The 14,776-nt window shown below is 45.9% G+C and overlaps 1 protein-coding gene across 4 annotated transcripts in view; it reads right to left on the bottom strand.

Moving 5' to 3' along the window:
• Positions 1 to 14,776, bottom strand: part of LOC138285381 (mitogen-activated protein kinase kinase kinase 6-like) — a 376,389-nt gene that overhangs the window by 77,312 nt on the left and 284,301 nt on the right. For all 4 annotated transcript variants that reach the window (XR_011201585.1, XM_069225240.1, XM_069225238.1 and 1 more), the window contains exon 22: positions 12,412 to 12,574. Coding sequence is in view for 3 of the 4 variants with exons in the window: in XM_069225240.1 (XP_069081341.1) it covers positions 12,412 to 12,574 (163 nt within the window). In the remaining variant the exon portion in view is untranslated. The remainder of the gene's footprint in view (positions 1 to 12,411; positions 12,575 to 14,776) is intronic.

Here is a 14,776-nt window from a genome sequence, read left to right on the forward strand (position 1 = left end):
TTGGGTTAGGATGCCTTACTGCTCCCTGGTGTTGGGTTAGACGGCTCTGTCAGTGGGACTACTGAGAGTTCCAGTTGTGTGGTGAACCATGGTTGTTTTGTCCATGTGGAGGCTACTAGGATGAGGGATAGAGACATCTGCCGAAGTTTGAGAATCACAAACTGAAGCAGTTGGAGAGATGGAAAAGCGTAAGCAAATATCCCTGACCAGTTCATCCACAGTGTATTGCCCTTGGACTGTGGGTGTGGGAATCTGAATGGAAAGTTTGGGAATTTTGCATTTTCTGCTGTGAAGAAGAGGTCTATGTCTGGATGCCACCATTGTTGGAAGAATGAGGGGAGGACTTGTAGGTTGAGCCCCCACTTGTGGACTTGTTGCTGCCTCCTTCTAAGGAGATGTGCAAAGTTGTTGTCCACTCTTGGTATATACTCTGCTAAGAAGTAAATGCTGTTTGTGAAAGTGCCCCCCAGCCTGTGAGCGATGAGCCTGTTTTTATGGGTCTCTGCGGAACTGGGTCTAGGAAAGGATGCCTTTTTTATAAGATTGTTGGTATTCCACCACTGCAGAGAGTGGCAAGCTTGATGGCTGCGGAACACTAGATCTTCCAGATGACCTTCTGTTTGAGTCCCTTGATGCACTAAGCATCCCTACAAAATGTGCATATCAAGTCTGGCATAAGGGCCTTATGGCTATACGCGAGGTCATGATGCCTTACAGTTATCTGCTGATGAGGCTGAAACTGTAGTACCAGTGTTTGAAAGTACCGAATCTATACTGTATTTGGGTAAACTATCCCCACTTGAGAGTTGAGGATGGCTTCCAGGTAAAGGTTGTATTTGAAGGTGTTTTCGGTGGGACTTGACTGAATTGAATGTGAAACATAGTTGATGAAGACAGTTGATGGTAACTTGAGTGTGTTGAAAACAGCTTTGATAATTTGTGCATTAGATTAGCTAGTTGTCCAAATAGGGGAAATTGTGTATGTTTTGTCTGTGTAGATGAGCCTCTACTACTGCAAGATATATGGTAAAGACCCTGTGGGCTGTAGTGACTCAGAATGAAAGTACTTTGAACTGAAAGTGTTTTACATTTAGTACAGATCTGATAAACTTTCCATGTGCTGGGTGAATCGGAATATGAAAGTATGTTTCCTTTCAGTCCAGTCCGGCCACAAAGTTGCCTTGCTGTAGTAGTAGAATGATACCTTGTAGAGTGAGGTGTTGAGATGACCTCCAGCCAATAACCATGTTGGATAATATCCAAGACCCACTTGTCAGAGGTGGTATTCTTCCGTGAGGGAAGGAAAATGTTACTTACTCAGTAGACATCTGTTTGTGGCATGTAGTGCTGTAGATTTGCATGCTGTACATAAGTCCACCATCTATTGTTGGGCTCAGAGTGTTATAAACTGTTTTTCATCGAAGAAGCTTTTCGAGTCACAAGATCGAGTGACTCCTCTCGGTGATAGTGTGCATGGGCATGGAGTCCTTTGTTAAATTGTTTATATGTACATATATAGTAATGAAACGAGATGTCCATGCTCAATTTCTGGTTTAAATCCTGACGCCCTTAGCCATGCATCTCTTTCTAATGATTATAATGGTGTTAATGCCTCTTGCAGCTGTATCAGCTGCATCTGTAGTGCATCTAATAGCATTATTAGAAACAGCCTGCCCTCTGTGACTATTTGTTACTCTCCTTTTTTGGTGCTCTGGTGGAAGATATTGCAATAAATCTTCCATTTGATCCCAATGTATCCTGTCATATCCTGCAATCAATCAATCAGGGATTTGTAAAGCGCACTAATCACATGTGTGGGTATCAAGGCGCTGAGGAGGGGAGGGGGAGAAGGTGGGGGGAGCGAGGTATGAAAATGATCTACCGCCTGTTGTAGTTCTGCGGACGAGGTCAGCAGAGCAGAGATGCCGGGTCGGGGTGTAGAAGGAGAGTCGTTAGTTGAGTATTCTGGTCCGGTGTTGTGTAGTGCTTTGTGAGAGTGGGTGAGGAGTTTGAAGGCGATTCTCTTGTTGACTGGGAGCCAGTGCAGGTTTTTCAGGCAGTATGTGAGGGGGCAGTGGCAGCGGATGTCCAGGATGAGGCGTGCAGAGGCGTTCTGGATGCGTTGTAGCCTCTTTTGGAGTTTGGCCGTGGTTCCTGCGTAGAGGCCATTGCCGTAGTCCAGTTTGCTGCTTACGGGGGCTTGGGTGACTGTTCTTCTGGTTTCGGTGGGTATTCATTTGTAGATCTTTTGGAGCATGCGGCGGGGGTTGAAGGAGGAGATGGCGTTGACTTGCTGGGTCATGGATAGTGAGGGGTCCAAGATGAATCCTAGGTTGCGTGCGTGGTTGGTGGGAGTCGGAGTGGTTCTGAGAGTGGCAGGCCACTAGGAGTCATCCCATGAGGAGGGGGTGGAGCCGAAGATAATGACTTCTGTCTTGTCCGAGTGCAAGTAGTGCCTTAGAGTTTGCAATCCTCCAATGATTTGCAGCCTGAGGGGCCGCCCTCTTACCCATTTAATCAAACTTATGACTCTCTTTATCTGGAGGGGCATCTCCTGTAGATTGACTATTAGCCCTTTTCCTTGCTGCACTAACTACTATAGAGTCAGACAGTAATTCTCCTCTAATAAAAACTGGTTCAGATGGTGCTGGTTTATATTTTTTGTCTACCATTGGTGTTATAATTCTTGCTTTAACTGGTTCTTTAAATAGATCTTCAGCATGTCTAATCATGGCGGAATCATAGGGAGACACTGATACTCCTTAAGAGTAGATGTTAATGTGTTGAACAAGAAATCATCCTCAGTAGGATCAGTATGTAACGGCACTTTAAGATATGCTGCTGCCCTGGCTGTAACCTGATTACAGGCAGTTGTATCATCAGGAGGTCTTGCTGGACACAAATCCAGATCGTTAGTTAAAATAGGATCTGTATCATATAGATCCCATGGATCTACCTTATTTTGAGGATCAGCGTAATCATACTCATGTGGTGATATGGGTAAGGCCTGTGGTGAAATCTGTGCCGAATGTGTGGGTGAGGGTGGCGAAATAGGAAAATAAGGAGGGTGAGGACTATGGTTGCATTGTCTTTTTTTTCTCCTTTTGTTTACTGAGTTTAGGTGGTAGAGACCCAGTGTCTAAAGTCTCTTGAAAAGTTAACTTTCTTTTGGTTGCCGGAGGAGGAGATGCTATAATTCCCCGTCTCCTATAATAATCCTTGTGTATATGGATCCTTCTTTGTTTGGCATCCATAATCTCTAAAATGGGGTGAATTTCCGAAGACTACTCAGTAAATGAAGAACGTTTACCACCAGTATCTGTTGATTCCGAAACTTTGGTGGAATGCTTGATCAGCACCGAAATTGTCAGCTCCGAAACGGTTAGTCTCTTTTTCGGCTCCTGAGCAGAGGAGTCCGGTTTTCGACTCTGCACTGAAAGAGGTGCAGCAGCCTGTTTGGTATGTGTCAGCTGCACTTTCGTCTTCTGCTTCGGTGCAGAGCACGAGGGTTGGTCTTCTGAAGATATTTTTTCGGGTCCGACCCTGGGCGGAAGGCACTGGAGGACCGAAGATCGAGTATTTTTTATTGTCTTTGTTTGGTGTGAGGGGCCTACTGTACTCACGTACTGCGCCGGTATGATGTCCTCATCTGAGTCTCGATCGGAATCAAAACCCTTAATGGAAACTGCTACACACTTTTCTTCTCCTTACGTATGCTCTGCCAACTTGGACTCCATCTCCATCCAACGCGCTCTCCCAGTCCAGAAGAGTCTTTTTGGAGCCAAACGATCTGCAAGCATCACATGTCTCTTCTCTGTGTTCGGTAAACAAACAGATTGCACACCAGATGTTGATTAGTGTAAGGGAATTTTGTGTGACACCGAGGACAGAAATGAAACGGAGTACGTTCCATGAGCTTACATTATTCGATCAAATAATGTATGGAAGAAGGCCCTTAAAGGGCACAGTCGCCCCTAAGGACATCAATTTGAATCCGACAATTACGATCGGATCTGCTATAGACAGTAAGAAAACGCGATCGAAAACTATAACGACATTTAATAGAAAGTTTAGAAAAGTTCAGAGTATACCGAACTGAAAAGTCCCAGAGCGAGAGGAAACACGTCAGAACCAGACAGCGTAAAGAAAACAATCTTACAAAGGATTCAATGCCCAATCTCACTATCACCAAGAGGAGGAGGTCACTTGATCTCGTGACTCGAAAAGCATCTTCGATGAAAAACAACTTGTAACACTCCAAGCTCAACACTAGATGGCGGACTTATGCACAGCATGTGTAACTAGAGCCACACATGCCATCTAACAGAAAAGAACAGTTGGAGTCTTCCCCCGACAGGTGTAGTGTGATCGGGGAGAATGGCAGATAAGTTAAGGTATTTTGATGGTGGCAGATGATTTAGTGAAACTGCCTCTACTTTTGCCTCTTGAACTGTTGCTTCTGTAGGAGCCCTTGTTATATCCCTTGGCGATGTATTTTGCAATTAAGGATGCTGGCATGAGGTGGACGTGTCTGCTGATGTAGCTTTTGCTGCTCCACAATATGTTCTCTTCCTATAGATGTTTGTAATGCCCCCCCTTACCCCCCCCCCCCCCCAAAGCTTTGGCCATTTCAGTGTCCTTTTTAAAATTTTCAAATAAAGTGTCTACTTGAGGACCAAAAAGTTAGCAACACAATAGGATGATGGACGGAGTGCTGACAATGCAAACACTCACCCCCAGTCACAGATCTGGGTTTAATCCATCGTTTTTTTTGCTGCCCATGCCATTCCAGTTTGGACCCAGCCATATGCAAATCAGTCTTGACCCTGTCCCCAATGGGAACAGTCCAGCCCGAACTGCCAGGCCAGGTCTTCCCTGGACTGGAAACAAGCATCCTGGGACCGGTTTCGGGGTTTCACCCCTCATCAGCCAGGCTAGCTTGAATCCAGTGGCATGGGAAGCACGGGACCCACGTCTGGGCATACCCTTCCCACTTAGGGCAACATTAGCAACACAAAAGGATGATGGACAGAGTGCTGACAATGCAAACACTCACCCCCAGTCACAGATCTGGGTTTAATCCATCGTTTTTTTTGCTGCCCATGCCATTCCAGTTTGGACCCAGCCATATGCAAATCAGTCTTGACCCTGTTCCCAATGGGAACAGTCCAGCCCGAACTGCCAGGCCAGGTCTTCGCTGGACTGGAAACAAGCATCCTGGGACCGGTTTCGGGGTTTCACCCCTCATCAGCCAGGCTAGCTTGAATCCAGTGGCATCAAAAAGTTGATCCCCATCAAACAGAAGTGTGTGGATATTTTGTGCACTTCTGGCTTGAAACCTGACCCTTAAGCCAGGCATGTTGTTTTTAGAAGGACAGGTGCTAATGCATCTTGCAGCTGTATCAGCTGCATCTAGCGTGCAGCGTATAGATGTGTTAGCAATTAGTTTGCCTTCTGAGGCAATCGCAAATGCATGTTTTTTGTATTTTTCCGGGAGATGTTTGAGCAGCCCCTCCATTTCATTCCAGTAAGCCCTGTTGGAACGTGAAAGGAGCCCAAAGGAGTTGGCTATGCTCCAGGCGTTTGCTAATTTTGCAGGCACTCACTTCCTCAGTGAGTCTATTTTTCTGGCCTCTGTCTGGTGGGGGTGCCTCATCAGATGGTTGTGAGTTCGCCCTTTTTCTTGCTATCGCAACCACTAAAGAGTCAGGTGGTAGTTAGCCCTTTATGTATGTTGGGTCAGTAGGGAATGGCTTATATTTTTTATCTACCCGTGGTGTGATACCACATGCTTTTATCAGGTACTTAAAGATATCTGTTGTATGCCTCAGCATTCCTTTAGGGATGGGCAGTTATTGTGCCAAGCACTGAGTGGATGAAAGTGTCTCACGTAGGAAATCAGTTTGGTTTGGAGTTCGACCTTATGATAAATAGCTAACCTAACTATGATGTCATGATATATAGTGGTATCATCTGGAGGGAAAGGTTTTGCCAGATACAGGTCAGGGTCTGTGTCATAAGTGTCCCACAAGTCATTTTGAGTGGGAATAGAATATTGGCCTTATCATCCGCATGATAAAAAATAAAAAAGGAATGTAACCCTGTAGGGAACAGCATGTGGAAACAGTAAGTGAAGGTGGTGGAGGGTGTGCCCTCGGCGCCACTGGTGGTGGTGGGCTAATGGGTGGTGGAATGGTGGCCTTGTACACCTTCCTTTTGTGCTTTGGTGGGCATGGGCTCTTCTCCAGAGCTTCCTCAAAGGTTAATTGTCTTTCAGCTGGTTTCTCCATTATATGAGGAGGCGCAGACAGAAAAAGACCGGTGTCAGGGAGAATCACCAGCTGTTTCTGTCTGGAACCTAGATGATCTTTTAACAGTTCAAGTACAAGTTCCACATTTTCAGAACTGGACATTCATTTGGCAAAAGTGTAAGATTTGGGTTTTAAATCAGGTTTCAGCACAGAGAGTTTAGTTGCAGAGTGTCTGTCCCGATGTACTTGGTTTCGGTGCAGAGGCTGGCTGAGTTGTTGGCGCTGAAGCTCTCAATTCAGAGTCTCTGTTTGATGCAGATGACTGGTGGGCAGTGGTCTTGTGCGGTTCTTTCGGTGCCGAGCCGGGGCTAGGTGTATCTGGTACACCTGCTAGGTGCAGACCATGGCTGGAAGGCACTGGTAGCCAGGGCAAAGGCTTCGGATTGTCAGAACCAGTCTCAACAGTTTTGGATGAGCTGTTGAGGCTGTGGCTGATAGTGATGGGGCATAGTACTAATGGTTTGTCCTAGTGGAAGGTCTTGTACTCTTAGCTCAAACCCAATACTGTCGCCATTCGAGAAGGAGCCCTCATCTGCTGCAGAGGTTTGTGCATGAGCCTCACGGTGGTACTCTTGGGATCCAAAGATGTCTGGTTGTCGTGGATGGTGCACCTGCATATCTTGAGGCATCTTGTGCTTAAGTCATGGAGCGCCTTTGACAGGAAGGATTTACATGCCTCACAGATGGATTCCTGATGATCCAGAGAAAGGCACAACTTACACACCAGATGTTGGTTGATGTGTGCAAACTTGGGGTGGCAACGAGGGCAAAACTGAAAAGGCAACCGTGTCATCACCAGAAGGGCACAGCATGATTGAACCCTCGAGAAATGAGGATTTGCCCAGAAGGGCAAAGGCCCTCTGGGCCTCGTTTGCTGGAAGGCATAGACATCGAGTGACCTTTGTAAGCTATGAATAACCACGATCAATGACAATACTGACAGTAAAGAACTATATGTTAGTTTTTCAGTGAAGTTGAGACGAAGCAGAGGAGTAAATGACCGAACACAACAGTGGAAAAAAACAATGGAGTTAATGGAGTTAACGACCATGCGCATTGCAAGCAAGAGGAGTCACCGTGACTCGAAGGACTGCTTGGAAGAAAAACAGCTTGCATACTTCCGAGCCCAACAACAGATGCAGACATATCCTAAGCAGGTGAATCTCCAGCCATACACGTCTCAAATATATATATAACCCGCAATATACCATCCATTCAGCCACACTAACTTCCTCCCTGCACCTCCTTCTTCATTTCTAGCACCCGCAACATGCCTTACAGAAAATCCATTCTGCACCTTTCCTCCTAATCTAAGGGCATCCAGATTGTTAACCTCTCTGCTGTACAGCAACCCTGTTTCCTAACAGATAGTTTGTGAAGTGTATATTTATGGCACCAACCTGATTTGCTATGCAGCACGAGAAGGGAAAGCCAATATCTCTAGGATGTTTACAGTATCAATAAATATGAGTTTTCCTGCTGTGTCCATAGCTATAAACCCGTCCCTTACATGTGCTGTCACAATAAGCAACACATGTAGAATGTTTATAAAATTACATTCGATGTGTAAAAGAAATCTCTCCAGTCACTAAACTCTTGGACCACTAGTTATGTTCCAGTGAGAAAGATTGAAGAAAGAAACAACAAGCTATAACTGATTATCTGAGAGATAACAGAAAGTCCTTGTGCCGTGAATAATTCATAGAAATTGCATTTTATCACAGATGAATGTTCAATTTGAGAAATGTCTTTTCACTGTCACAGATGAATTTTCAAATTGTCATGATTCTTTATACAAATAATATATGACAACCATGATTCTTCACGCAGAGTAACTGATAACCTTCAACACGTGTTTCAAGAATAATCGCTTCTTCTGGGATCAAATATAAGAGTCTACAATAATTAGACGTTCTGGTCAATAATATGATCTTCCAATTGAAGATGTCTCACTATGAATACCAAGAGAACTATCTTGATTGCGTTGCTCTAATGTCTTTATCCACCTTGGTAAAGGTATCTTGCCCTTTAAAGTTATATGTCCAGGTAAAAGCACTACAGTTAACCTGGAGCAAGACAAATTAGGATATTTCATCCACTCAGTGCTCGGCACAATACCTGCCCATCCCTAAAGGAATGCTGAGGCATACAACACATATCTTTAAGGACCCGATAAAAGCATGTGTTACCACACGACTGGTAGATAAAAAACATAAGCCATTCCCTAAGACCCCAACATACATAAAGGGCCAACTCCCACCTGACTCTTTAGTGGTTGCAACAGCAAGAAAAAGGGCGAACTCACAACCATCTGATGAGGCACCCCCATCAGACAAGCAACTGACCACAGGCCTAAAGGATATGCATATCATAAACCTGACTACCAAGTGAAGGTTCCACTGAGGCATAATAGAGGGAGTAGGAGAAACCATACATGTGAGCCCTTTTAGCCCCTTCTGTGCCGCAGACGTAACCATTACGTCCTGGGCACACAGCCCAGAGGGTGCGCTAGCACTCCCTCTGTGGGGTTCCCCCCCCAACCCCCCAAGTCAGGGATGGAAGGGGAAGCCCTTCCCCTTCTACCCCCGACTCCCCCACCCCCGTGACGTCAGCATGCGAGCACGCTCTGATTGTCACAGAGCCTCCTCCCATCGTGCTGGAAGCTCAGCTTCCCGCGCGATCGGAAGAGAAATGCTTTGCATTTCTCTTCCGATCACGTGGGGGAGGCAGAGAGAGGCTTCAAAGGGAAGGAAAGTTATTTCCTTCCCTTTGAAGTCTCTCTCTGCGTTTTGGCAGCCGGATTGAAAGCAATCCGGCTGTCAAAACGCCCACTAGACACCAGGGATGTTTTAAAAAAAATGAAATTGACATAAGGGAGCGACCCCTTGGGCAAGGGTCGCTCCGGGGGGGGGGGGGGGGGGGGGGGGGGGGATTTTTTTTAAAGGCCTTTTCTTCCCCCCCCCCGGGGGAAGATCAGCCTATTATTAGGCCGATCTGCCCCCAGGGGGGCAGAAACCTCTAGGCACCAGGGATACATTTTTTTTGGTTTCGTTTAGTTTTTTGTTTTAGAGGTGGGGAGCGACCCCTTAGGCAAGGGTCGCTCCCATAGGGGGCAAATTATATTTAGGCCATTTCTGCCCCCCCCCCCCGGGGCCAGCTGAGCTAGAGGCCAAAATCCACTGGTAGGCATTTGCAAAAAACACCTGTTTTCTGTGAAAAAATGTGATGTGTCCACGTTGTGTCTTGGGCCATTTCCTTTTGTGGACGCTAGGCCTACCCACACAAGTGAGCTACCATTTTTATCGGGAGACTTTGGGGAACGCTGGGTGGAAGGAAATTTGTGGCTCCTCTCAGATTCCAGAATTTTCTGTCACCGAAATGTGAGGAAAATTTGTTTTTTTAGCCAAATTTTGAGGTTTGCAAAGGATTCTGGGTAACAGAACCTCGTCAGAGCCCCACAAGTCACCCCATCTTGGATTCGCCTAGGTCTTTAATTTTTAAAAATGCACAGGTTTGGTAGGTTTCCCTAGGTGCCGGCTGAGCTAGAGGCCAAAATCTACAGGTAGGCACTTTGCAAAAAATACACCTCTGTTTTCTGTCAAAAAATGGGATGTGTCCTTGTTGTGTTTTGGGGCATTTCCTGTCGCGGGCAATAGGCCTACCCACACAAGTGAGGTATCATTTTTATCGGGAGACTTGGGGGGAGGGAACATAGAATAGCAAAACAAGTGTTATTGCCCCTTGTCTTTCTCTACATTTGTTCCTTCCAAATATAAGAGAGTGTGTAAAAAAGACGTCTATTTGAGAAATGCCCTGTAATTCACATGCTAGTATGGGCACCCCGGAATTCAGAGATGTGCAAATAACCACTGCTCCTCAACACCTTATCTTGTGCCCATTTTGGAAATACAAAGGTTTTCTTGATAGCTATTTTTTACTCTTTATATTTCAGCAAATGAATTGCTGTATACCCGGTATAAAATGAAAACCCACTGCAGGGTGCATGTCATTTATTGGCTCTTGGGTACCTACAGTTCTTGATTAACCTACAAGCCCTATATATCCCCACAACCAGAAGAGTCCAGCAGACGTAACGGTATATTGCTTTAAAAAATCTGACATTGCAAGAAAAAGTTACAGAGTAAAACGTAGAGAAAAATTGCTGATTTTTTCACCTCAATTTCAATATTATTTTTTTCAGTTGTTATTTTCTGTAGGAAATCCTTGTAGGATCTACACAAATTACCCCTTGCTGAATTCAGAATTTTGTCTACTTTTCAGAAATGTTTTGGTTTCTGGGATCCAGCATTGGTTTCATGCCCATTTCTGTCCCTGACTGGAAGGAGGCTGAAAGCACAAAAAATCGTTAAAATGGGGTATGTCCCAGGAAAATGGCAAAATTGTGTTGAAAAATTGGGTTTTCTGATTCAAGTCTGCCTGTTCCTGAAAGCTGGGAAGCTGGTGATTTTAGCAGCGCAAACCCTTTGTTGATACCATTTTCAGGGAAAAAAACACAAGCCTTCTTCTGCAGCCCCTTGTTCCCATTTTTTTGAAGAAAAAAAACCGAAATTTTCACTCTTTTTTGGCTAATTTCTTGGCCTCCTTCTGGGGAACCCACAAAGTCTGGGTACCTCTAGAATCCCTAGGATGTTGGGAAAAAAGGACACAAATTTGACATGGGTAGCTTATGTGAACAAAAAGTTATGAGGGCCTAAGGCTCGGCACAGGAGGGGGAAAAGGCCTGGCAGCGAAGGGGTTAAGAACACATTAAAATAGTTGACTTGAATAACAAAGGAAGGAAGTAGACGGGTGGACAAATAACCTTTAAGGGTGCCCACAGCAAAGCCTTGCCAGGTTGTCTAGAAGACGTACATCAGAACTTAAGACCGCTAAGCATGAAGAAGGTTAACCCACAGGTCTCAGCCTCAGGACACAATTTTCACCCGATGGCCAGAATAAATGGACTTGTTAGGCAGATGTGAAACCAAAAGGATTCAATACTTCTGCAGGCGGAATAAACCCACTCAGTTGGTGCTGCTCAAAATTCACACCTGGAGATGCAGTTTGTGGAGAATTGGACCCTGCTCTGTTGCTGCAACAGGAGGTGCTTGTGAAGAGGTAGATGAACCAGAAGATAAATGCTCAGGGTCAGCCAGTTTAAATACCAAGGTATTACGATTCAATTTAGGGCTGTTAGTATGAGTTGTGCTTGGGGTAATTCAAAAGGTGAGGAATCTGTAGCTAGAAGGATCCATTAATAAGAAATAATTTGCTCTGCCTCTCACTGGCGACGAGTCTGTCAATGGGCTTCAATGAGCTTCTGACATATCTGTGGCAGACACCTCACCCACTGTCATTTGTTTCGTTTGTACTGTGCTCCAGAAATATTTCTTTTATTTGGGCTGCCTCCAGAAATCGTGACCACTGGCACATACACGCCTCTGTATGGTGGGAAGAATCATTTTATATTTAACTGAAGTAAAAAGGGCCTTAGGAATAGCTGGAATACTTATCTGCAACACACGTTGTCAACGTCTCTCTATCCAGTGACAGCTCAAATGTTTTCAACTGTGTATAAGGGAGAAATTATGAGAACTGAGGCCAAGAGCACTGCCTTATTTGTAAAGGGGTTCCATTTTCTTTGTTATAGAGTCAAGGATTTAGCATAATTTTTTATGAATATGTAACATTAATGACCTATACCTGCCTCATGTGAGGCAATGCAGTGCTGCATCTACGCTGTGAATGAGGCACAGTGGGCATCACAAAGGCGTAATGCTCATTAAATTGAGTCAAGTAAAAAGATCTCCATGTTAAATGGCTCAGACCAGGCCACTTTGGGCGTAACAGACACGAACATCACTTCTAGCTACTCACACATCAAACAGTAAATACACAAAGGGAATGATAGCTATTCAGAAGTTGGAATCTGCATCTCAAGGACCACCCTAAAGAGTGTGGTGGAGACGTCTTAGGCTTCATGCTCAAAGAAAACATAACTTAAATTAAAATTAATAGAAAGTAGTCAGGGTAATATCAATCACAGGACGTGCATGATACACCACAATGTCCTGCCTCCCGTGTGCATCCCAACACCCACCTCACTCTGTGACTCCACCAGGCTTGTGACAATGGAGTACATGTCCTCACTCAGGATCTGGTGCAGGGTGGCTCTGCGTTCGCTCTCCTTCTTCAGAAGGAACGTTCCACTGGTTTCCTCCGCGGATGAAGGTGTGAGCTCAGTACCCAAGTCTGTCGGAGATCTGAGGGGTAAGGGAGAATAATACAACGCAGATATATATTTTAGTCCACTCGAGAAAATAACAGGCATCTGTGTCATGGTGAGACTATGGATTACATGCAGGCCTCCTCCCACTAGACAGTGTTTAACAGCATATCCCTTACCAATGTTTGAAAACCTTTTATGATCATGGAACATAGTTGGAAGCTCAAATATAGGAAATGTATATGAATCTCACTAATGTACTATTGTGTTTGCATCAAAATTGCAATGAAAACATTGCAATCCAAAAAAAAGTATATTTCTGTTATTTGTATTCTAATATTAACATTCCTGTATTCCAATATTTACATTCCTTGCCCTGGAGAGCGTAAGTGATTCTCTGCCAACTTTCTTCAGGCAATTTCTGTAGCAATAAAAGTGCTTTAAGGAGTCTCCTCCTTTGCTTTCTAGTGTTCTTTCAACTATTCGATCTCTGGTCCTACCAGTGACAGAAGGCCCAGGCAGTGAACACCTGGATGCTGAACAATATACATACTGGCTCCTTCAGGGACACATACCTGTAATCTATTTTATCAAACTAAAGTCTATCAAGCAATGTGAAATCTTTGTATCAGTCAACTTGCATAACAGTAGTGGTGAGGTTTTGAACATGCTATGTGTGTTGCAATAAGTAAAAGAGCATTAAATAAATACTATAAGAATGAAAGCCCGCCAGTGGGCGTGGCCTGATGCCAATGGAGGAAAGAGCCTCTCTGTGAGGTTCCTGCCAGCGATTCCTCCACCATAGTCCTGACTTCCAGTGTGCCTCACCCCAAATAGCTGCTGATTTCTATGAAGATACCCACCCCCACCAATCGCGGATTCAGCTGTTCGGCACCGGCATCAAGGCAGATTAGATGCTGGCGGCTGATAACGCAGAGAAGACAGAGCAGTAGCAAAAATGGCAGCCGTGACATTGTAGGCGGCGGACAGCGGCCCTGGTGGCTTCTAATGTGAGGATAGCACTGATTGCCGGAGGATCGAGGTCGCCAACAGTACTCCTTGTCTGGCATTGCGGGCCATCCAGTTGAAGGGTGATTCAAAGACTGCGCGGCCCCTGAGGTGACGATCCTGAGTGAGGGGTGTGCAGTGAGGAGAGGCCAGACAAAGCCCCCAGCACACCAGCATATGGGCATTGTGGCCGAGGAAGGGAGGCGACGGCCCTTCTACAATTTATGCGCGGAGTACTTCCGCAGTGGCAGGGCGGCGGATGGGCATCGGCCTGCGGAGTGGTGCGGGGTGCAGGTGATGAGCAGTGTTCTGGTTGAGGAGGAGGTCTGCGGTTGGACGCCTGGATTGGGGCTGAGGTGGCGCAGCGCTTGGTGAGAGCCTCGTGACAGCGCTCTGGAATGGCCTTGAATACAGAGGGACCTGGAGGCCTGGGCGACACCAGGACTTCCTGATGTGGGCCAGAGGGACCTGACCAATAGATGTGACTGAATATTTTGGGGACCAGGGGCATGACAGCAAGGAACAGAGATGTGAAAGGGAGCCCCCACCGGTGGGCTCATAAGGGAGGCGTGGACACAGCTGCACACCGGCTGAAGCCAAAGAGGTGGATGACCAGTACCGGGTATGATGTTCCCACTCCTCCAGGGAAGCGCGACTCAGTGGAAAATGAAGAGGACTGGCGCAACACCATTGGACCGGAATTGTCTACCTTCTAACCACCATAGGCTGCACTGTACCAGTGACTGACAATGCTGGGAGCATGGGCTTCCACAGTGGAGACCTAGGCCAATCTGGGACAGCCAACGCGATCCAGGTGAGAACCGGCCATGGGGAAAAGAGGTCGTAAGAGGGACCAGGAGATGAGGGAGGAAGCCACAGAGGGTTCCCCAGCCCCACAGTCAGAGGCTAAGCGCGTCCACACAGCAGAGGGCTCTAGGACCCCTTCCCTCCAGGACATACTGCAGGCTATACGGCCTCTTGGGAAGCCCTGGAAGGATAAAAATCAATGCCCTAGCAACAGACTTGACTATTGCGTTATGATCACCGCTGGTTGGCAGAATGAGTGTCTACTTCAAAGAAACAAATCAAGGAGGCTTTAACCTTTATAAAAGATTCGAGTGACAAACTGCACAAGTTAGAGAGACAAATTCATTTCCTCAAATTAATGGCGGAAGATACAGAAAACAGATCAAGGCGAAATAACCTCAGAGTGATTGGCCTACCTGAGCGC

The sequence above is a fragment of the Pleurodeles waltl genome, chromosome 3_1 (genome assembly GCF_031143425.1).
Source record: "Pleurodeles waltl isolate 20211129_DDA chromosome 3_1, aPleWal1.hap1.20221129, whole genome shotgun sequence".
Taxonomy (NCBI): domain Eukaryota; kingdom Metazoa; phylum Chordata; class Amphibia; order Caudata; family Salamandridae; genus Pleurodeles; species Pleurodeles waltl.